The sequence below is a fragment of the Gopherus evgoodei genome, chromosome 22 (genome assembly GCF_007399415.2).
Source record: "Gopherus evgoodei ecotype Sinaloan lineage chromosome 22, rGopEvg1_v1.p, whole genome shotgun sequence".
In the NCBI taxonomy this organism is placed as follows: Eukaryota; Metazoa; Chordata; order Testudines; family Testudinidae; genus Gopherus; species Gopherus evgoodei.
Window position 1 is genome coordinate 12,348,814 of NC_044343.1, and position 23,113 is coordinate 12,371,926.

General features: G+C 58.0%; 1 protein-coding gene across 11 annotated transcripts in view; it reads right to left on the reverse strand.

The window, feature by feature from the left end:
- Positions 1-3,325: 3,325 nt before the first annotated feature.
- Positions 3,326-23,113, reverse strand: part of UNC13A (unc-13 homolog A) — a 119,196-nt gene continuing 99,408 nt past the window's right edge. For 4 of the 11 annotated variants that reach the window (XM_030540658.1, XM_030540657.1, XM_030540656.1 and 1 more), the window contains 9 exons: positions 21,566-21,604; positions 19,993-20,022; positions 17,844-17,900; positions 17,421-17,501; positions 16,923-17,070; positions 15,103-15,159; positions 10,987-11,079; positions 10,536-10,695; positions 3,326-6,542 (listed from right to left, as the gene is read on the reverse strand). In XM_030540658.1, the coding sequence (XP_030396518.1) occupies positions 6,254-6,542; positions 10,536-10,695; positions 10,987-11,079; positions 15,103-15,159; positions 16,923-17,070; positions 17,421-17,501; positions 17,844-17,900; positions 19,993-20,022; positions 21,566-21,604 (954 nt within the window). In that variant the 3' untranslated portion in view covers positions 3,326-6,253. The remainder of the gene's footprint in view (positions 6,543-10,535; positions 10,696-10,986; positions 11,080-15,102; positions 15,160-16,922; positions 17,071-17,420; positions 17,502-17,843; positions 17,901-19,992; positions 20,023-21,565; positions 21,605-23,113) is intronic. The other 7 variants (XM_030540666.1, XM_030540663.1, XM_030540662.1 and 4 more) reach the window with 3 other exon arrangements.

The following is a 23,113-nucleotide window of genomic DNA, read 5'->3' on the forward strand; positions in this document are numbered from 1 at the left end:
TCCATGTTTACCATTGTTTGCTCCAGTTCAGGTACAGACAGACACACGGGCCAGCACTGACAGAGGTGCTACAGGAGCAGAAGTTACAGTGGTTTTAGTTTCAATCGCATGCCGACTGGAAGTTCTCGAAGGGGCGCGTCGGAGAGGGAGCCAGGGAACGTGTCTTGTGTTCCAGTAGCCATAGGCTCAGCGGGGGCCTAGCCGACTGTGCTGCAGGCGGGGATGAGGTCAGTCTGTGCAGTGGGGAGCCGCCAGGGCTGCTGTCTTGCAGCACTTTGGGTGGCAGGGTGGGAGGCTGCATTGCTACACGCTGCAGCAGCTGGAAAAGGGGTGTAAACATTGAACTGAACCAGGTGTGAACAGCTACCACTTTGGTCCCAGGCAAGTACTACAAAAAGGTCCGGCTGAGGGTGCAGGGGAGAGGCTGAGGGCACAGGGCCCAGGCTGAGGTGTGGTCGCCCTGTCTGGGCAAGGGCCTTGTAGGACTATGGGTTGTAGGGGGGAGACAGGAGTGGTGCAGGGTCAGCATCCCTAACCCCTGTTGACATTCCCAGGGAGAGAGAACATCCGCTCTGACATCAGCCAGGGTTGAATAAACCCCAAGGGACATTTACCCCCCAGTGTTAGGGCTCTTCACCCTCCCTGTCCCCGCCCCTGCTCCAGAACACTGGGTTTCTTTGCATAGCTCCCTGCAGCACCTATGATGGTCCCCTGGCCCAGAGCAATCCTATTGTCAATCTCTGTTCCTACCCCCTTGCTTGCATATTGGCCCCTTGGCATGAGCTCAGGCTGCTGTATGGGGCTAAGTCACTGCCCCTCCCCCTGCCTTGTGTGGGAGCCAAGTGCTCCTGGCCTAGGACTCCTTACAGGCCTGGGGCCTCCCTTCCGCAATGAGGCTAGAGCCAACTCCCTGCAGCTGCCCTTGCCCACCTCTCAGCACCGTCTGAAGGGCGGCTCCTGCCCTGGCAGTGCCCAGCAGTGGGCTGTGTGGTCTGAGAGGTACAGCAGGGCTGTGCTGTTAAGGAACAGGGCTCAATCTGTCCTGGCCCTGCCGGCTCCCCCAGGGGCCCTGCCCTCTCCCCCCATGGAGCAAACGGCTGCTTTGTCCTGATCTCTGCTGGGCAGGGCCTGAAGCTCTTCATGGAGCTCGGCTGTTTTAAAGGCCCTAGTGCGGCCTCCGTCCCTGCTGGAAATTGTCCTGTGCTCCAGAGCGGGGGCCTGCTGGCATTAATCTTGCTTTGCCAAGGTGGCAAGGCCCGGCCCTTCTGGAATGGGCTGGGGGTGGGTTTAAGCTGTGGCCTAGTTGAATGCACCTATACGAGCCAGGGGCTGGGGAAATCACCTGGCAGCTGTTCTTCATCGACCTTCTCCACCTCCCTAGTCTCCTTCCCCCTCCCTGGGCTGCGTAACCCCAGCTGTGAAATGCGGCTCTGGGGCTCCCTACACCCTGTTCCTGTGCACACTACAGCCCTGCCTGGTGCTGCTTGGGAGTCTGGGGGGGTTGTTACCCTGACCTTTAAAACAAGTGGGGGGTAGAGGGAGGTGGCATCTATGCTGTGAATTCTGCTGGTGGGGGTGGGCACTCTGCCCTCCTGTGCCTCACGTGAGGGGTGTCTATGGGGGCTGGATTCAGTGGGGGGGCAGGGGCAGGATTGGAGCAGGTTTGATCTCTTCAGCTGTGGGATTCAAGCACTCGGGGGGCCTGTGACAGGACAGAGGGGCTGTCTCCAATCAGCCCCTCATGGCTTGTGAACTGGGTCAAGCTCCCCTCTCTCCCCCCTTCAGTGCTAGTCCCAGGCTGCACGGGGAGCCCTACTGGCAGTGCCTGCCCCTTCCCCAACAGCCTGGCTGGCAGCTAGGGAAACCTGAGCTCCTTCCTGGCAGATACAACACTGCAGTGGGCCCAGCCGTCCCACACCGCTGCCAGGGATGGGGGGGGGGCGGGGATGTCTAAATCCAGCTGTAGGGGGAGGATGGGTGTTAGGTGTCAAAATCAGCTTGGCCTTTAGCCCTGAACCCAGCCCCACCTCTGCTAGCCCCCTGGTGCATCTGGCCGGGGAGGCCCAGTTGCCAGCCCCTCTGCTCAGCACAGGGCTGGGGTTGAAATGAGTTGGGGGGGCAGAGGCAGCTGCTCTTGGCTCAGAAGTGACCAGCCAGTGCTAGGGAGAACAGTGAGTTATTAACGGGGGGGGAGAGAGAGATTAAAACTCCCTAGCTATTAAGAGATCAGGAAAGGGTGGGGGTGGAGATTATCCCACAGTGCCTAGTAGTGGCTCTTGCCCCTTCATCTGAGGTACCTGCTTCTGGCCATGATCTGAGCCAGGAGCCTGCATTGGACTCTGTCCTTGGAGGCTCTGAATGTGCTGCTAGTTTCCTTGGGGGTAGGGCTGGTGGCTGTTTAGGGTCAGGGGTAGCTGCCTGGGTTTGGGGTTCCTCTCTAAGGGGAGAGGGCAGGGGCCAGGCTGTGCCTTTGCCATGGGAGGCAAGCGAGCAGGATAGAGGAGGGCCCAGGGCTGGGGGCAGTGCCCTGGGTTACGAAGGCTTCCCTTTCGTCCCCTGTGCCATGTGGCCGTGAGCTGACGCGATAGCCCTTTGGAGCTGTTGCAGTAGGGTAAAGAACATGGAAAAACCATCTGTATTTACAGCTATTTACATATTTACAGAGCTGTCTGCGGGTGCCAGGCTGTCCCGCCCCCTCTCCCTGGGCACAGCTCCCTGATGTGACGAACTGGGAATGTTCTTAATGTTTTCTCTGAATACTGTGTTGGTGCCTCAGTGTCCCCTATGCAGTTCTTAATATCTAGGTGGTGGAATAAGGGTGTGTGATTGCCGCAGAGCAAAGGGCCAGTGCACCTAAATGTCTGACACTGTCTCCTAGCACCTGATGGCCTGGGCCCCTCCTCTGCAAAGGTGCCAGCTGAAGGTGTTGGAGACAAAGAGGTCAAGGGGCTGAGTAGAGAGGAGGGGGTTGTTAGTCTGGAGCTGGCTGGGGACGAGGAGTGAAGTGCAGATGGGGGGGGGGTCTGGCTCACTGCCCCCCCGAATGGACCCGGCCGAGAGGTCCGGTTCGCTGTACCTACAAGCTCTGTTTTAGACCCTGTTCCTGTCATCAAATAAACCTCTGTGTTACTGGCTGGCTGACTGCAAAGTGGGGGTGCAGGACGCTCTGGCTTCCCCAGGACCCCGCCTGGGTGGGCTCGCTGTGGGAAGTGCATGGAGGGGCAGAGGATGCTGAATGCTCCAAGGGGCAACCCAGGAGGTGAAGCCGTGTGAGCTTCTTGCCCTGCATACAGTCTGCTCCAAGGGAGAGGAGGCTCCCCAAAGTCCTGTGTGGCTTGGCGGGGAGCAGTTCCAGAGCATCGCCCGGGGACTCCATGACACCTGCTGCAACTCAAACCATAGCCCGCCGGCTGCCAAGGCTGGTACCTAGTGGGGCAGGGAGGGGGGTGCTGGGGCCTTTGTGTGGAGGCTGTGGAGTCCCTAGTTCTGCCTGCGGGGAGGTAGGAGGTTGCATGCCACGGACAGGGCCGAGAGGCTGTTACCTCTCTACCTGGGCCTAGCTGCACTGCATGGGCCCTGCAGTGCCTGGTCTGAATCAGGCCCTGAGTGGGGGTGGGTGGGGAGCCTCCTGTCACTTGGACCCCCTCATCAGCGGGTGCTGGGGCATGGCTCCTGCACGTGGCCAGAGCCATCACTGCATAAGCAGGGCCCGGGCGGTGCTGAGTCACTGGGGCTGCTGGGAGTGAACGTAAGAGATACTGGAGGTTGGCCCCAAGCCCTGGACCAGGGCCCTGAACTGGGTTAGCTCTTGCTCTGGCCTGATGTGAGGCTGTTCTGCCTCCAGGATCCAGCCTTCCTGGAGCTGGGCCAGGCTCTCGGCTTTCGGTGGCAGGGGCATGGTGGCTGCAGACTTGGTTTGGGGCCTGAAATCATCTAAGCACTGAGCACCCCTTTCCCCAGAGCTCTCCGCTGGGGCTGTGGCAAAGAGTTTGGCTTTAGGAACCAGCGGAGCACACCCTGCCCTATGGGGCCCATGCACTCAGGTCTGCTAAATCAGGCAGTGCTGCCCCTGGGCCTGGCCCCACTGCTGTGCCCCTTCCCCGGCTGGGAGGGACAGTGGGCAAAGCTCGTCTGACCCTCTGGCCAGCGGTGTCAGGGGGAAGGGAGGGGAGGGCTGGAGGCTGCAGTGCAGGTGGGGGTGGGGATGGGGTCCCATGAGGTAGCCGGGTTCCTGGCTGCTGGGAAGGGATGAGCTTTAGGTTTCCAGTGGTAAGGCATGGAAGAGGGAGGTGTGGTCCCTGCAGGAAGGCCACAGCCTTGGCACTCTCCTGGGTAGAGGAAGGGTTGTCACTCCAGCTGGCAGGGCAGGGCTCACAGGGCCCTGGCTTAGCCAGCCATGCAAAGCGGCTCACGGGGCTCTGGGCACAGCTGGGCTCAAGCCCACACCTCCCCCCACACTCTGGGAGCATCGCTGGGGAACAGGCCCTGCTGCTGAACTCCAGTGGCCCTTGCAGCCAAGCAGGGGCTGATGGGAGCTCCCCCAGATGGGGGGCAGTGAAGGGTTTAGGGCCCCAAGGACCATCTTGCAGAGGCAGGGAGCTTTGCCCCACTGCTTTTCAAGCACCCTGGGCCAGTGTGGGAGTCCTGCCCCTGCCCCACCGGACACTCAGCACAAGGCCAAGGCAGGAATCATGGGCTTGTGACACTCTCCTCGTTGGAAGCAGGGCTGGGGTGGACAGAAATAGTTTGCCTTTTATCCTGAAAAGCAACCAAACCTTCTCAAGTGTTTCCCCTTGTCCCACCTGCTGCCTCAACCTACCTTGCCCCCAGGCTGCAGCAACATTTTCACTCCCTCTCGCCTCCCCCAGCCCGCACCCGGCGGTCATTTAGTCACCTGCTTCCCCCCAGGAAGGCAAGGACAGGCCCCTGAGCCTGAGGCCTCAATAAGTGCCAGTCCCCCCTTTGCTGCTCCTTCTCTCCCAGGAAGGCTACCCCACTTCAGCCCCCCAGGAAGGGCTGCCTGCGGGGAGGGCGGGGGAGGTGGGGTTTCCACATCGCTGTCCCAGTGCAGGCGCTGCCTGGGAGGGACGCTGGCTCTGCGGCTGCACCGGAGGATCCTATTTATAACTGGGAGCAGGACCAGTTCCTAACAGCGCAAGGCACTGCCTCTTCCCAGCTGCACTGGCCTCCTGCTGTCTCTGAGCCCACCGGGGAGGGAGGTTAGAGCTGAGATCCTGGTTCTTTAGTGAGACACCGTCCCACGTGTGTGCAGCCCTGTGGCAGATTCACATCTCCCCTGCCCCGATTTCCTACTAGCACCCTCCTGCTGCTGGCCTGGGTGGACAAAAGCGGCCCCAGCCCCACTGCCTGGCCTCAGACTAAGCTGCTCTGAGCCACCTGCTCAGGATTGCAAGGCCCTGGGGGCTACGCCACAGGCTTGGCTATTGCTGACTCAGCTTGTGGCAAGCTATGGCGTGAGGGGCAGCGGATTCCCAGAGCCACCAGCCCGAGCAGGCTGACGCTGGCCCAGGTGTATCCTTAGCAGTCACGCTCCTTGAAGGGAGCCCTGGAGGAGAACCCAAGGCCCCGTCTCAACCTCCCTGTGCCCATTGCTGCCTGGCTCATCGCTATTGCCGAATGAGGTTGCCATGAGCACAGGGCAGTTTGGACATCTGATGCTGCCTTCTGGTGGAAGGAATCAACCTACTCAACAATGTGGCATATCCCCTATACTGCTACCAGCTAGGGTGATTCTCCTGGAGCTCAGGGACAAATGGAGGGGGTGCTAGATGGGCTGGGATCTAGCCTTGCTTCCCCCTGTGCCCACCTTGTGGCCATACCGGGCGGCTGACGTTTGTTCAAATGCTCCTGCCTCACGGGCCACTTCAGGCCTTGGCTTCTGCCTCTCCCAGCATCTGTCATGACAGAAACAGGTTCGGGACGAGGCGCTAAGGCCACCCCTGCCAAGAGTGAGCAGCTTGCGCTCCCTGGGGGCTGCATCTTCCCTGCTCCATCGCAGCGGGGGCAGTGCCCTTAAGCTGCAGCCCGGGGCACAGAGCGCCTGCTTCAATCCTTGGCACTGGGAAGCAGGCGCCTGCTTGTGGCAAGGGCTTCCCAGAGAGGGGGAGCTCCCTTCCCTACCTGGTGTGGGGGGCTGTGGATGACCTGTATGGCTTTTACGTGGCTGGAGGATGCTGTAGAAAAGGGGCAGGAAGGGAGTGATGCTAGGGATGTTCTACACCTGCTCAGGCCCTTAACTGCTGCCTTCCTCGGCTGAGCGCGTGTCTGACTTGAGCTTCACGAACTCCTTGGCCACCTCGTCGTTGTTGCGCTGCGAGAGGATGCGGAGGACGGTGAGGCCCGTGTCATCCATGTGGATGCGCCGGCCCAGGGGCAGCCAGCAGGCACAGCTGCCCCGATGCATGATGTCCTTGAGCTGCAGCACAGCGATGCCCACCGTGCGGTCCTCCCGGGCGAAGCAGTAGTCCTTGACGCACACCTGCACCTCGTAGCACTCGGGGCCCGTCTCACTGCTCAGGGTGCTGCGCAGGAGGGAAGGGGATGGTTACTGGTCCATCTGCTGGGTCCTGCACGCCAGCTGCTGCACGCACCGGGGCACTGGCGCTTTGCTGCCTTGAGCTGGGGGAACTACAGGGCGGAGCTGGTCACCAGCCGGAAGGAATGTGGCCCCCCCCCAGGCCCTCAGGAGGGGCAGCACCCTGGGACACTGGTGGGTGCCTCTGCCTGGCAGCTGTTGGGTCCCTGGACTACAGCTGCAGGTGCGTGGGCAGTGGGCCCAGTGTGGCCTTCTCTGGCTTTGAGAGAAGGGAAAACTCTGCTGGCTGCAGGGTGAGGGTCCTGAAGGCTGGAGCAGCGACAGCTGTGCCTCAGCTTGGCCGACATTTCCTGCCACGCCTAGAGGGAATGTCACTGACCCCGCAGAAACAGGTGCTAGTGAGGTCAAGGCTGAGATGAAGGCAGCTCTCCACATTCCCCACCTTGTAACTACAGCCCCTGGGGGACCAAGCGGTGAGGGGAGTTGGGCCTACCGCTCCCCTGCCCCGCCCCTTTGGGCCTGCTATCAGCTGCCATCACAGGTACAGGAGGTCAGCAAGGCAGTGACCGCCTGGCCACACCACGGCTAAAAACTTCTTGCCAGAAACCGAACCTGGCGCTGTGAAATCATGAGCTAATTCAGTTCAAACTAGATGGAAGGATAAACAAAACCAGATCTGGGACTAGGGTTTTTTATTTCAAAAGGGCTAACTTTAAAGAACTAAGGAAATTAGTTAGGGAAGTGGATTGGACTGAAGAACTTGTGGATCTAAAGGCAGAGGAGGCCTGAAATTACTTCAAGTCAAAGCTGCAGAAACTCTCAGAAGCCTGCATCCCAAGAAAGGGGAAAAAACTCATAGGCAGGAGTTGTAGACCAAGCTGGATGAGCAAGTGTCTCAGAGAGGTGATTAAGAAAAAGCAGAAAGCCTACAAGGAGTGGAAGATGGGAGGGATTAGCAAGGAAAGCTACCTTAGTGAGGTCAGAACATGTAGGGATGAAGTGAGAAAGGCCAAAAGCCATGTAGAGTTGGACCTTGCAAAGGGAATTAAAACCAATAGTAAAAGGTTCTATAGCCATATAAATAAGAAGAAAACAAAGAAAGAAGAAGTGGCACCGCTAAACACTGAGGATGGAGGGGAGGCTAAAGATAATCTAGGCATGGCCCAATATCTAAATAAATACTTTGCCTCGGTCTTTAATAAGGCTAATGAGGAGCTTAGGGATAATGGTAGGATGACAAATGGGAATGAGGATATGAAGATAGATATTACCACATCCGAGGTAGAAGCCAAACTCAAACAGCTTAATGGGACGAAATCGGAGTGCCCAGAAAATCTTCATCCAAGAATATTAAAGGAACTGGCACATGAAATTGCAAGTCCATTAGCAAGAATTTTTAATGAATCAGTAAACTCAGGGGTTGTACCGTACGACTGGAGAATTGCTAACATAGTTCGTATTTTTAAGAAAGGGAGAAAAAGTGATCCGAGTAACTATAGGCCTGTTAGTTTGACATCTGTAGTATATAAGGTCTTGGAAAAAATTTTGAAGGAGAAAGTAGTTAAGAACATTGAGGTCAATGGTAATTGGGACAAAATACAACATGGTTTTACAAAAGGTAGATTGTGCCAAACCAACCTGATCTCCTTCTTTGAGAAGGTAACAGATTATTTTAGACAAAGGAAACACAGTGGAACGAATTTACCTTGATTTCAGTAAGGCATTTGACACAGTTCTACCTGAGGAATTATTAGTTAAATTGGAAAAGATGGGGGATCAATATGAAAATTGAAAGGTGGATAAGGAACTGGTTAAAGGGGAGACTACAACAGGTCATACTGAAAGGTGAACTGTCAGGCTGGAGGGAGGTTACTAGGGGAGTTCCTCAAGGATTGGTTTTGGGATCAATCGTATTTAACCTTTTTATTACTGACCTTGGCACAAAAAGCGGGACTGTGCTAATAAAGTTTGTGGATGACACAAAGCTGGGAGGTATTGCTAACACAGAGAAGGACCGGGATATCATACAGGAAGATCTGGATGACATTGTAAACTGGAGTAATAGTAATAAGATGAAATTTAATAGTGAAAAGTGCAAGGTCATGCATTTAGGGATTAATAAGAATTTTAGTTACAAATTGGGGACGCATCAGTTGGAAGTAACAGAGGAGGAGAAGGACCTCGGAGTATTGGTTGATCACAGGATGACTATGAGCCGCTAACATGATAAGGCTGTTAAAAAAGCTAATGCAGTTTTAGGATGCATCAGGCAAGGTATTTCCAGTAAAGATAAGGAGGTGTTAGTACCGTTATATAAGGCACTGGTGAGACCTCATCTGGAATATTGTGTGCAGTTCTGGTCTCCTATGTTTAAGAAGGATGAATTCAAACTCGAACAGGTTCAGAGACGGGCTACTAGGATGATCCGAGGAATGGAAAACCTGTCTAATGAAAGGAGAATGAAAGAGCTTGGCTTGTTTAACCTAACCAAAAGAAGGCTGAGGGGGGAATATGATGGCTCTTTATAAATATATCAGAGGGATAAATATCAGAGAGGGAAAGGAATTATTTAAGCTTAATACCAATGTGACACAAGAACAAATGGATATAAACTGGACACTAGGACGTTTAGACTTGAAATTAGACGAAGGGTTCTAACTATTAGAGGAGTGAAGTTCTGGAACAGCCTTCCAAGGGGAGTAGTGGGGGAAAAAGACAGATCTGGCTTTAAGACTAAGCTTGACAAGTTTATGGAGGGGATGATATGATGGGATAGCCTAATTTTGGCAATTAATTTGGCACTTGATCTTTGATTATCAGCAGGTAAGTATGCTCAGTGGTCTGTGATGGGATGTTAGATGGGTTGGGATCTGAGTTGCTACAGAGAATTATTTCTTTGGTGCTGGCTGGTGAGTCTTACCCACATGCTCAGGGTTTAACTGATCACCATATTTGGGGTCGGGAAGGAATTTTCCCCCAGGGCAGATTGGCAGAGGCCCTGGAGGTTTTTCGCCTTCCTCTGCAGCATGGGGCATGGGTCACTTGCTGGAGGATTCTCTGCAGCTTGAGGTCTTCAAACCACAATTTGGGGACTTCAATAACTCAGACACAGGTTAGGGGTTTGTTATAGAAGTGGATGGGTGAGATTCTGTGGCCTGCATTGTGCAGAAGGTCAGACTAGATGATCATATTGGACCCTTCAAGTCTATGAGCTTCAGTGGAACAGCAGCTGGCTGAATAATTAATTATAACTAATAATCACTAGGGAAAAATGGCAACAATTCATATTGATGGTCATGTTTCATGGAGTCTGATTCCAGCGATGGCAGAGCAACGAGGGGGAAAAAAATCATTTTTTTTGGATTTTGGCAATAGTGCTGAGGTGCCTCATGGGAGCTGTAGTTCAGGTGCCTCACACTCCCATTCTACTCTACAGGCAGAGCTCCCCGGCTGGACTACAACTCCCACAGTTTCCCTCCTGAGAGCAAGGAAGCAGAGCATCATGGGAGTCCCAACCGTGGTGACTCATGGGAGAAATAGTTCAGGGGCTTCATGCACCCATTCCTTTCTATAGATGGGTCTCCCTGCCTGGACTACATCTCCCATAGTGTATCATAGTCTCCCTCTTGGCGGGAGGGAGGTGGTGCATCATGGGAGACATAGTCCCAGTGCTCTGTGCAGAACACAGACCATTTTTGTGAAAAATTTCATTTAGTCGAAAACCCAATTCACCATCAAAAATCATCTTAGAACATTTTTCACCAGCCCTAGGTGGCACTTTGAACAGCATAGCGCCCCCTAGTGCATCAGCTGACTCCGAGAGAAGCACAGCCATCACTGAATCACCGCCTCCCATGTGCGGCTCATTTTCCGCGGCAAATCCCAGCCCGGCTCAGCTCTGCTTTGCTCATAAGCTCTTGGTCTATTGGGGGCGGAGGAGGGTGGGGGTGGAACGGAAGTGTGTGTCAAAGCCACTCACAACTGGAAGCTTTCATTGTATTTGGGGGCCCAGCTGTTGTTCTTGGACTTGGTGGCAAATTTCCTCTTCTTGTCGCTGAGATGGGGCCCGATGATGTTGACCTCGATGAAGGGCCGGAAGATGCCTGACGTCTGCCACTTGAGGTCGTTAGCAGCCACGACTGCGAGAAAGGAAAGGGTGCGTCAGCTGGCGGCGTGGGGCCACGGGGAGGATGGGGGGCACTGGGCAGGCCGGAGGGAAGGGGGAAGTCCAGCTCAGGTAGTGCTGTCTGCTCCTGGCCTTTGGCAACTGAAAGTTCAATTGCTGAAATGTCAACGTGGCCACAGATGACGCACTCCTGCCCATCCCCCAGCATCCCTGGTGGCAGGGCAGCATCCTGGGCCGGCCACACCCTGGCACCCTGCCTCCCCTGTGCTCAGAGCGCTGGGCATGCCCCACGCCGGGTACCAACCTTTGACAGTGACTTTGTGTTCCCCGGTGCCAGGGTGAGTGAAGAGCTCCACGTGGATCGACACCTCCCCGACCGGGTCATCCACGCCAGCTCCTGCTCCGCAACGGCAAGGCAAGGTGTGAGCCCCTCCCTCCAGCCAAGCACACACAGCAGGCCACGTTGGGCCCACCCTGCTGGAGGAATCAGGTCACCAGCTTGGGCTGAGCCCCTCCAAGGCAGAGAGGAGACGACTGCTCATGGGTTCCCCCCCCCCATCCCCCCCGCCACATGTTCTCCTTCCTGCCCAGTGCCAGCGTGAGCCGCCCGGGGGGCTGTGGAGAGACAGCTGCAGCTGTCCTCTGGCTCCAAGCAGGGCCTCGGTGAAAGGAGCATGGTGGGTGTCCCATTGCCCCCCCACCCCACGCAAAGTGTTTTCTTACCCTTCCCTAGGGCCGGCCCCCTGAGACGCTCTACACCCACCATGGGCCTGATGTCCAACCCCCACAAGTCCACCGCCGGCAACGAAGCAGTGCTGGCTCTAGTCTGGCTTAAGGGAGATCACTTCTCCCCCGGACACCTTAGACTCTTCAACTCCCCATTGAGTAAACGAGGAAACAGCTTCCCAGTAACAGTGCAGGCTAGTGGGCGACAGGAGCTCTGTGTCCTAGGCCTGGCTCCGCCACTGTCCCAGACAAGTCCCTTTGGCTCACGGCCACAAAAGGGTTGAGGTGCCCTGCTGAAGTCCCAGCCCCTTTGCAGAGCCGGGTTCTCCCCTCGCATGTCTGGAGTGTCTTTGGGCTGGCACCACCCCCGGTGCCTGGATCGTTCCTAGCACAACTGAGGCTGCTCTCGGGTTGCATGGGAAGGCGCGGTGCTAATGCCCGTGTCATGACCGAGTTGCACCTGGCAAGTGGCAGAACCAGGCCTAGAACCCAGGAGTCCTGACCCCGCACTTCCCCCGCTCTGCTGTGCCAGACGCCCAGGCAGCCCTGTGCATGCCACAGCCCAGCCCGCGTAGGAACCATCTCCTCGCTGCCAAGCCTGAAAGCGTCCCCTTGCCAGTGCTTTCAGAATGACGTGCAGGAGCCAGCGCCCGCTCCCTGCCCGTCGGCCAGGGCAGGAGGGGGGTTCATGCCACTTTTCACGATGAACTGTAGAAAATGGCAGGGCCCAAGCTAATTGCAATAATAAAATCACTCCATTATTGAGCCATAAGTCACAGGTGGCAGCTCATGACTTTGGGGACTGACCAGGCCAGACTTCATACCCTGTTGCTCATCCGGGGGCTGAGGCCAGGCCTTTGGGCAGGACAGTGCCTGAGGCTGAGTGAGGGTCAGTTACGATGTTTTGTTCTTTTCTAATGAGTCCCTGGGAAGAGACTCGCCTTTGGCCGCAGGAAGGTTGGGCTCAGCGAGTGAGGCTGCTCCATCCCCACCTGCTGGGTGGTGCCCCGGAGTGGAGGAGGCTGCCCGTGGGGCTGGGAGGCTCCTGTCCCAGAGAGCTACCAGGGGAGAGCCCTGCTAAGGACACACAGGCAGCCCCAGAGTCGGGACGCTCTTGCTGACGGCTCTGCTGAGCTGTAGGGGAGCAGGAGGGGAAGAGTCGTATCAGCTAAGCTGAGCTCACCCGTCACGTTTCACCGGGGGCTGCTTGGATCCATCAGCCCAGATCCCGCCTGATTTTTGGCAGCAGCTTCTCCTTGCCGATCCCAGTCACCTCCAGTAGCCCAGAATGCCACAGTCACAGACTAGCAGCGCACAAGCTAATGTGACCTGAGCCCACCAGCCCCTCCCCAGCCCATCCCCCAGCTCCCCACACCCCATCCTACCCCACAAAGGCTGCCCCCCACCCCAATTTACCCCCCAGGCAAAGCCTGACCTGCAAGACGGCCCACAGGCCAGACAGGGTTCCCTGGGGCTCTGCATGCAGGTGGGGGGAGGGGGAGGGGAGAGAGGCTGGGGGCAGGTGCATAATGAATAATTCAGTCCAACTGGGGAGGGTGGGGGGGGGACATTTAAATGGCGGTGGGGAGAATCTTCCAAACCATCATGGAAAACAAGCCTGTCCGGAGAAGGTAAGGCCAACGCGGGAACCGTCCTGTTCTGCGGGGCTGGAGGCTGATGAGCAAAGACCATGGATCACAGAGCTGGAGTCCCTCGCCAGCCCCAGCAGCTGCTTTTAGCTGATCTCGGCTCGGCTCTGAGCTATGGGGAGCTGGGGGGAAGGACACCCAAAGGCTCTGCTTCCAGCTCACTGGCCCCAGTCGGAATCCAGCTGGGTCACTCCCTCCCAGGGATTAGGGCAAGGTACAGCTGGCTTGGGGGGGTGGGCATTGTGCATGGGCCTCTACTGACTTGCCTGGGTTGGTAACTTTGTGGGGGGCAGAAAGAGGGGAGCAGGGAGACAGCCTTTGAGGGGGTCCACACTGAAGACCCCGCCCTTGTTGGGGAAGGGGTCAGTCTCAGCCTCTATCCCACGCAGCCACGTTGCTCATACACACTGCATGTGCCCTGGGCCCTGTAACCTAATGGCCAAATTGGTGCATGGTAGAGGATAACAGCCTACTACTGCTAACAGCTACCAGAGCGCCTCCTGCAGCGCAAGTGGTAGAGGTTTGTACTGCAGCACTGAAGCTGCTGGATTCAAATGACCTGAGATGGCTGGCACATACAGCTTCATCTCAAAGGTGGAGGTGATGGGACCAGGCCCCACTGCTGCTCCGTAGGGGATGGGGTGAGGGGGAACCTCTCTGGATCCATAGCCTTTGGCCTCTGCGTGCCAAACAGACGCACTCATGTCTCTTTCTTTTCCCTCCACACCTGCACCCAACTAAAACAATAACCCCCATCCCCCACCGGCCCCCAGAGTCACATGCTGAGACTCGCTCAGTCCATAAACCGAGGGAGGGAGGAGCGACCATCTCTGTGCTCAATGCAAGCATGGGAAACACACAACGCAGAGACCCCTGCACCAGGCTGAATGGCACCGACACACGAGGGCTGGAATGCAAGTGGCGGGGCCAAGCTGCATGGGGGGAGGGGAATGGGGCAGCCCCACCCCCGCATTCTGATGCAGTCATTCCACTTGCTTATGGCGGGCAGGACTTTTTTACACCCCGAGCAAGGCTAGTAAGAGTCTCCGTGAGGCTGGTGAGCTGCTGGCCGCAGCTGGGCCCTCGGCTCCCTTTGGAGCCCAGTGTTTAAAGGCTGACGCTGGGCTGGCCTGGCTCTGATTTCCACCTCCCACACCCTGCCTTGGGCTCCATTTTCTCCCCAAAGGTTTGGCTCCTTGGAGGCAGCTGAGCTCCGGGAGGGAGCTCTCAGCTCTTCGCTGCAGCCATCTCAGCATGGGGGGGGGGAACCATGTCCGACTCCCTTTCACGTCCCACCCACTTGTGAATGCTGCGAATGCCTGCGCTGGCGGGAGAGGGGGTCTGGCAGAGGCAGAATAAGACCTCGCCTTTGGGTCCGTGGGCTCAGCGCCCAGTGACCTAGATTCACAGGCCAGAAGAGACCCCTGGGATCAGAGCACAGGCCTTAGAATGTTACCCACCGATTCCTGCAGCCAGCCCATTGCTCGTGGTTGAGCTGGCTATCTTAGCTAGAGCCCCCGAGTCTTGGTGTAGCGAATCCCTTGGTAGGCTGTTCCTGTGATTAATGACCCTCTCTGAGGCCACCTCCGCAGCGAGAAACACCAGGGCTGGGTTTACCCTCAGTTAGCTGGAAAGTCCGCCCACTTCCATAGGGCAAGTGCTGACTGAAGGCCAACTCTCATCGCCGGAGGTGCCTTGGAGAATCTGGGCCTGCGAGTCGTGCCAGCGGCCAAGGAGGGACGACTTGAGGGGAGGGGAATTGGGAAGAAGTGCCCATTTGTGGGGCCGAGGGAGGTTTGGGGTCTGGCTGGAAAGAAAGATACAGCCACCTCCTCACTCCCCATCCCCAGCGGCTTTTAGAGCAGGCATTCCTCAGCCTGAATGAACAGGCCCCCCGTAAGCCATGCGACACCCTCCTCCCCATCCTCCCAGCTCTCCAGGCCTTTGTGCCCCGATCAGGGTTGGAGGGACTGTTACTAGCTCTGGCCGGTTGGAGGTGGGGTGCTCAGGACGGGTGCATCCGGGTTCAGAAGTGTTAGACGTACCCTTCTCAGGATAAATTTCTTCACTAAGGGTAAACCTAATACCTTTTCCACCATGAACTAGTAAAAAGGTAAAAAGGAGAGAGACAGGGAAGAGAGAGGAAGGTGAGAAAGAGAGAGAGAGAGAGAGAAAGAAAGAGCACGTGTAAGGGAAGGCAAAGGGGAAACATTGAAAAATAGGGAGGAAAAACAACAGAGAAAGAGATCAGATCTCGCAGACAGGCGGCAGCTTCAGCTAGAGAATCCAAAACAAGACGTTACGGCGACATTGTGTTAGACAGCGGGGGGCGGGGGTGTGCTGGGAGCAGGACGCCTCCAGGAGGAGGTTCTGAGCAATTTGGGGCCCGCGTCAGCTGGGGTCCCCCGCGGTCTGTGGAATTTGCCAGCAGGCGTGGGCACTGCACTGGCTGGGAGGGGGCTTTTTTCGCTGCATTGTTACTTCTGGATCCCTGGTGCTTTCATGCAGGTTGTTACTGCCAGCTGGGGGCTAATTAGCACCAATTGGGAGGGCGGGTCCTGTCCCATTAGCAGATGAATCACACGATCCACCACGAGTAACGAGTCACTGGAGCCCTGTGGATGTACATGGCCCTTGCCAAGGGGGAGCGGGCAGCATTACTATCTCCCAGCACAGCCCCTTCTGCACACCCCGCTCGGCCACCAGACGGGAGGCACAGACAGGACGAACTCCTCACCACGCCTGCCAGGGCTCCACTCAGCCCCTGCAGTGCCTGGCCGGTGCCCACGTGGATGGAGCAACGGCACACACTGGAGGGCCTGCCTGTGCTGTTCAGCCCTGTAATTCCTTCCGCTGTGTGGAGAGTCCCGTCCCTGACTCGGTTTCCCCTTCCCCAGTTGTCTGGGCCAGGGGGAACTCCCTGCGCTAACCTGAAGCAGAACAGGCCTGGATGCGAGGCAGGAACCAGTGCTGGTGGCTGTGGCCTGGGAGAGGGACCTCATGTGGAGCTCCCAGTGACACAACAGGGTTAACCCCTTCCGAGCTGGGCCCTGCACACGGGGTCCATCCCCCAGTGCTCCTGGGGCACACTAAGAATTTGATTTAAACATTTTTGGAAGTGGACAGTGAGTTGGGGTGCCCGGCTGGAAGCAAGCAGGGCCTGATTTTGGGGGGGGGGGGCTGGTGGCCCATAATGCCAAAGGGAGCTGGGGGGCTGGGTGCCTCTGACAATCAGGCACCAGGCTGAGCTCCCAAAAGCTGCGCACCAAAACCAGTGGCGACCTTGGGAAGGCACCCTCCTGCCCCAGTGATGCCCCGGCTGTTGGCTCCCCTTGGCCTGGAGCCCAGGCATGCAGGACGCAGCCAGCACAGCTGCTATTCCTGGGAGTCCCGCAGGATCCCTTTGCACGGCCCCCTCGATTCTCCTGCTGCATGTGCCCCGCAGGTGCACATAGCACTTAGAACAGGGGCCAGGCTGCCAGTCTGGGGGCTCTTGGCACCTCTCGCTAGCAGGTGGCATAGCAGTGCCAGGGCAAAAATGCCCCGCCACCGATGCCCCTTGCCTACCAATTCTCCAGCACACCAGGCAGGGCAGCGGAAGGGCTGCGACCCTTGTGTGCCAATGCCCCACTGCAGCTCAAGTCCTATTTCACTGCTACCCAAGGAAGAGCAGGATGCACCCACAGCAAGTGCCCTCCCCGCAAGCCGGGTGGCACCCAGTTCACTGGGCTGGGCTGGTGGCCCCATCCCGGATGCCCCCAGGACATTGGGTGGAGGTACACAGGACACCAGTCAAGCAGGAGGACACAGTGGCTGTGGCAGCCCTTGGCGGGAGCTGCATGAAGGGGGCGGTGGTGTCTCTTACCCTGAGATGACTGAGTCTGCACGAAGGTTTTGATGAGCAGGTCGGTGGCCTGCGTGTAGAGAGACAGGGCATAACGCAGCGACTGCAGGTCGGGGCTCTTCTCCAGGAAGGTTTTCTTCAGCCCCACACCTCCCGCATGGAAATATTGCTGGGGGGGAGACAGAGGAGACCAGGTGAGGATGGAACCATGTGAGGTTTCTGGGCACTGGTGGGCATGGCTGGACAGCTACCTGAGGAGCCAGCATGGTGGGCAATCTACTGTGGGCACAGTCCCAGAACACCTCGGCAGGGAGGTCTCTGCTTCTCGCCTGTGCCACGGGGCTGTCGTGGGCAGATGGGGAATCCTGCTGCAGTTCCCTGGCTGGATGGTGCAGGCACCTCTTACGTCTCCACTCCCAGAGACGGGGGCTTCGCCAGACTGTATTTATCCCCCCCGTTAGCAGGAGGGAAAGGTGGGCAGGCAGCCGGCCAGGTGCAGGGCAGATGGCACGGATTTACCTTGATGGTGTCCAGGGCCAGCTCCACCACGGCGCACTGCTTGGGGGTCAGGCTCTTCGCCTCCTCACGCACCATGTGGTCCTGAAACGAGCGAGTCACTCAGTGACAGCCAGGGCTGTCGCACACCAGTCCCCAGCCAGGCAGAGCCAGGATGGTGTATCTGCCTCCTCCCCGGCTCCCTCACGAAGCTGGGGTGATGGGAGTGATGCTTTAGAGATGACAGGTGACTGATGTCTCTCAATTACTAAACCAGGTCCTTTTCATGGTGCCTAATTAGCCTGGTTTCTTGTTGATAAGCTAAAGAGACTTCCAGGTGCTGCTGCTGCTTATATCCCAGCGTTACAATCACCGGCTAAGTGACCTCTGGGAAGGAGCAGCCTCACCCAGCGATTAACGAGACCCGCGCTAGCCCATTCCTTTTACCTTCAGTTTGGACAGCTGCCCCAGCTCCTTGGCCGCATTGAAGATCATCTGGGTGCCCTGCAGCACACGAGAGAGAGAACAAATGGCAGAGGCTTGAAAGTGACCCCCCCCCACGCGGGCTGGCTGCGCTCGGCCCACAGCTGGCAGGGGATCGCAGGGCAGTGCGGAGGAGGGACACCACTGGGGTGTAGAGTGAGGGGCGGGGGATGCGTGTGAATAGTGCCCTGTGGGTTTCCCTGCATTCATTTCACCAGGTCCCTTTGCCGGCTCGGCCCGGCAGCCAGATCAGCTGGCATGTGAAAAAATGGACTCACCTATATTTGTGTCAAGGAAGCAGCGAGTTGGCAGCTATCTGCCTGGCAGGGTCCCCAGGCCCCACCCCCTGCTAGAGACGTTTGGGGCTCACGCGGGCTGATGTTAACACACGTGTGTGTGTGTGTGTGTGTGTGTGTGTGTGTGTGTGTGTCACCCCTCCAGCCGCTGGACGTGGAGAGTGCAAGGTGCTTGCCTGCCCTCCGCTGCCCGCAGCTCCGGCTCCCCTGCCTGCTCACACCCTGCCCAGGGCAGGTGTGGGACGCTGGGGAGGAGCTCCCAGCCACAGCTAAGCCCCATGCCTGATTGTCTGGTTATAGAGCAGCACTGCTTTCCCAGGCACGAGGGGTGGAGTCCTTTCCTCCCTGACATGCAGTTTGCTGCTGGAATTTTCAAAGGGGGCCTCAGAGACAAGCCCTGGGCCCCCAGCCTGGATGGCTCCCCAGAGCACAGCAGGAGCCAGAGGCACTCGCTCACCTTCTGCACCGATTGGCCTACAAGGTGTCTTTCAACCTCCCAGCATATCTGAGTCAAGATCTGACCTCCTACCGCAGCATCCCCATCCCGCGTCCGGTGTCTGACGTGCAGGAGTCCAATGTTCACTCCTAACCCCCCAGGGCCAACATGTGGGGCTCAGGGTGGTGGTGGTGGGGGAGGTCAGAGGGACAGTCTGACACCCACCTCGCTTCCCCTCTCCCCTCCATCCCCACAGAGAAACGAGCCAGAGAGGGCAAAGGCAGAGAGGACATTTAAACAGGAAAGGAGTGAGTGCGGGCAGACACACAGGGGCTGGGAGGTGACACACAGGTGACAGGTTCCAGACTGGAGGAGGAAGGTCCAGCTTGCTGAGTTTTCAGGGACCAGCCTGGGCCCCCTGGGAGCCCTAAGGGGCTATGTGATGCTCACGCCTCTGAGCATCCTGCCTGCCTCCCCGACACCAGTTCTGTGCTATGGGCTCCCAGTGCCCATCAGCTGCTGCGGTGCCACCTTGAAGTGGGCAACCCTTGGCCACGCGCCGGTTGACAGGTTCACCAGAGCTGAGGCTTGTGAAAGCTGACATCCTTTGGGGGGGGGGAAATCTCATAAGGGAAAGGCCCCCCCCACCCCAGTGCCCCTCTCAAAGGGCTGCTCCCCTCAACGCTCCCTGACAAAGGAAACCCAGCCCAGCCAGGCCTGGAGGGAATCAGGCTGCAGCCTGCATGTGGCGGGGTGGGCAGGAGAAGTCACTGCTCTCGGGCCCAGCTCACGGTCTGCAGGGCCCCCACGGAGCAGCTGAAGGAACGGCAACAACCTCCCTAGTGCCTCCCAGAGCCCTTCACTCCCCCAAGTGACTGACAAACTCAGCTGCCCCTCCAGTGCGCAGTGGGCCCTGTCCCATGCTGCAGTGGGGCAGACTAGGGCACAGCCCAAAAGTGGGTCATACTGAGTCAGAGCCAGGACTGACTCCTGACCCCCAGTTTCCTGCTCTAACCACTAGGCCTAGTCTCTCCCAGAGCCAGGAAAGAACCTGGGTGGCTTGACCCCCCGTCTCCCTCTCTAACCACTAGACCCCACTCCCTTCTGCAGGGTTTGGATTGCTGGGCGAGCAAAGCCTAGCCTGTCAGCAATGGTTCCATAGCCCCTGTCAGCAGATGGGCCCCCATTAACCCTCCCATGCTGGCCTCAAACCCCAGCATGTACGCAGGTCAGCGAGCTGAGCCCCAGTCATCAGAGAGCTCGACAAGACACTGTCCCTGGGGAGCACAGGATGGGGGTGCGGGGTGGTGAGAAAACAACACCAAGAGGCACAGAGGAGAGAGAACAAAACCAAGCAGGCTTAGAATAAATGTCTCCTTACATCCGTGTGACTGGGCAGCTTCACCCTGCTCTGGAGAGAGAACAGCATTGGATATAGTTATCATCGGCAGCAAAGCGACCTGGCCGAGGACGGACCCGCCCCGCCCCCGGAGCACCTCACCAGGGCCAAGCCCACCAGCCCGAGTGGGCTCAGACCTCTGTCCTCGCCTCTAGATGCAGCAAGAGTTGGGCCCAATTCTTTGCTGGGGTAAATTGGTGCTTTGTGTTGGCACCAGGGCACGCCAGCAGAGGCTTGATCAAGATCACATGGCAAATCAGAGGCAAAGCTGAAAAGAGCCCAGGAGTTCTGGCTCCCAGCCCTCTGCTGCTTCCCTCCACAGCACAGGTGAATGTTTCTGGGCACTCCACAGAGCCAGCGAAGAGCTGCGCCCATGGGCAGTGGTTCGTCACTCACTTTAAGGCGCTGGCTAGCCAAGGTTGCTGCTCTTTAGACAAAACCCACTGCAGGTGGGCATGAAAAGCCAGGCCAGGACTAATCTGTCCCTGCCCCAGTGAGAGGTGTGATTTACCACCTGGGCTATCGCATGCTGGGCAGAGCAAGCGTTTGGACGACCTGGATTTCTGTGCCCACCTGGAGTGGACACTTTTCGGCATCTGCTCCCATGCACAGCGGAGTCCCACAGGACTCCTGCCTTCCTCGCCTTGACGCTACAAAGTTACTTTGCAGGAGCAGCTATTGGCCAGCCAGCCTCAGGAGCAGAAAGGCTCCCTGCACCTCAATATGGCATCAAATAGCCCCTCTGCAATGCGTGCGCGCGCACGCACACACACACACACACTCTCTCTCTTCCACTGTCTCCCAAACCAACACATGCTGCTCCATGACTGGCCAGTTACCTACAGGAGACAGCAGCTCACTTCATAATGGCCTTGCCTGCATTGGCAGCAGCTCGGGCCCTGCCCGGGCGTGTGCCACCGGGCTCTCTGGAGGTGCATCAGCCCTGGCATTCTGCAGAGGACGGACTTTGCTGCCCTTCCCCATAGGAGCCACACCATGAAATCCCCAGGAAGGATAGGGCTGGGCTGTGGTACAGCCACGCAGATGCCTTGCTGCTCATTCCTGCTAAACCGTCCCCGAGGGCCTGCAAGTGCCACGGCTGGGCTGACGACCTTCCCCCCCCCACCCCCGGCTCTCTGCACCCACCTGCTCTGCTCCAGCTCCGGGTGGCCAGTCTCCCCAGGCCAGGGGCAAGACACTGCCTCCCCAGCCTGGATGCCACATGCATGGGTATCCCCAGCACCCCTGATAGACACAGATGCTCCCCAACCCGTCCTCCCCACAAAACACCTACCCACGTAAGTGCTCATGCACACATACACCCCCGGACAACACAACACACAACTACACCTCTGTACGACAACACACACACACACACACACACAATGCACATCCAGACGACACAACATGTGAAGCCCGACACTCAGGTCCTCAGGCCATAGGCAGCTGGGGCTCTCTGCTCAGCTGTACAGAGCAGGGCTGGCAGACTGCTTTGAGCTGGGGGTGTGGCGATACACGGCTAGCGCACAGTCAAAGAAGCCAGAGGGCTAGTTACCTTCTCTGTCCCCTTGCCGTGTTTTCTCAAGAGCGTCCCCTGCAGAAACAACGTCAGAAGTCGATCAATGGTCCAGAGAGAGCGTGTGTGTGTGTGTGTGTGACTGACCCCCCCAACACCCCCATCCTCCTTCCCTCACAACCCAGGGGACTTTGGCAGCTGGGGATGCACAAGGGGAGGGAGTCCCAGACCTAACCTATGACCGTGATGAGGGGGGGTGTCTGGGAGGGTGTTGGGGGGGGCTCAGGCTCCCCAGCAATCCGAGGGGGAAGCCCAGCACCCGTTTGAATCCCAAGCAGCTTGGCAGGAAGCTCGGCACACAGCAGCATGGCAGGGCAGCTGCGTGTTCTCCCCCTAAAGCCTTGGCAGGATGGGCGCAGACTGGCATTGAAATGGGCCGGGCCCTGCCCAGGGAGCCCAGCTGGTGTGTGCCCACAGGGGCCCTTCCCTGTAGTGACAAGACCCTGCCCGTCACTTAGCCTTAAGGCGGTCAGGCTCCTAACGCCAAGGAATTCACTGCACGAGATCAGGCCCCAGGCTTCAGACTCCCCCCGGCCCCTGCTGCTCGGGGGGGTTGACGGGTCTGTGGGAGTGGGTGGAGTGGATCGGGAGGCACATCCCACCTGCCTGCTAGGCCTCTCCCACTGTGGGCCCCTGGAGGTGAACATGGCATTGGACACAGCAGGGCTGGGTGATGCTGCTTTTACAGCCAGCTAAAAGGGGCACAGCTGGTGAAGGAGAAGGGGGTGCCCATTCCTAGCAATGGGGCGCGCGTCCAGATTCCTGTAGGAGTGTGTCCTTCGAAAGAGGCTTCACAGCACGGCTGGGCTCATGCAAGACACCACAGCTGAGCTGGGGGAGCAGAGAGAGGGCAGTGGGATGGAGCAGGGAGGTGGGCATCCAGAAAGGACAAGAATTCCCAGGCGGGATGGGGGCCCAGGAATCCACTGCTGGAGAAGCCAAGCAGCAGAGGTCACATCGCCCGTGCAGGAGCCCTGCTCTGAGTGGCCTGCCCGGGAGGCAGGGACACGAGCCGAAGGCTGCCTGAACTAGGCGTTCGTCTCTCCAGAGCTCCCTAGCAGAGAGCAGGCAGGGGCCCGTGCCCATGCTGTCGGCAGGTACCACCTGCCTGGCCTCCACTCAGGGTCTTCAACCAGCCAGCTACCCCATTTCGTGCAAAGTTCCTCTTCCTGCCCTAGTGATGGGGAGTCCCAGATGGACAATGGCGATTCACTCGGATGCAGGGCTACAGTCTTGGGGGAAGGATCAGCCCCACACCCTCACCATCTCCTCAGCGGCTGAACAGCTAATGCCACCATTCAGTAGGACCCACCCAAACCCCAAGGGCTCTTGGGCTGCTGGCTGTGCCTAGCCCTGGCTGCTCTCCAGGGGAGAGCTAGGCTCCGTGGCCAGAACTGCGCTGGATCCCACACTGCAGGGACAAAACCCGAATAAGCGTCTCAAACTCCAGCGGAAAGAAAAGGGGGCAAGGGGGGAATTCCGGGGGAGGGGGCCGAAGAAGCTGTCTACTCACAAAACAATACTAAG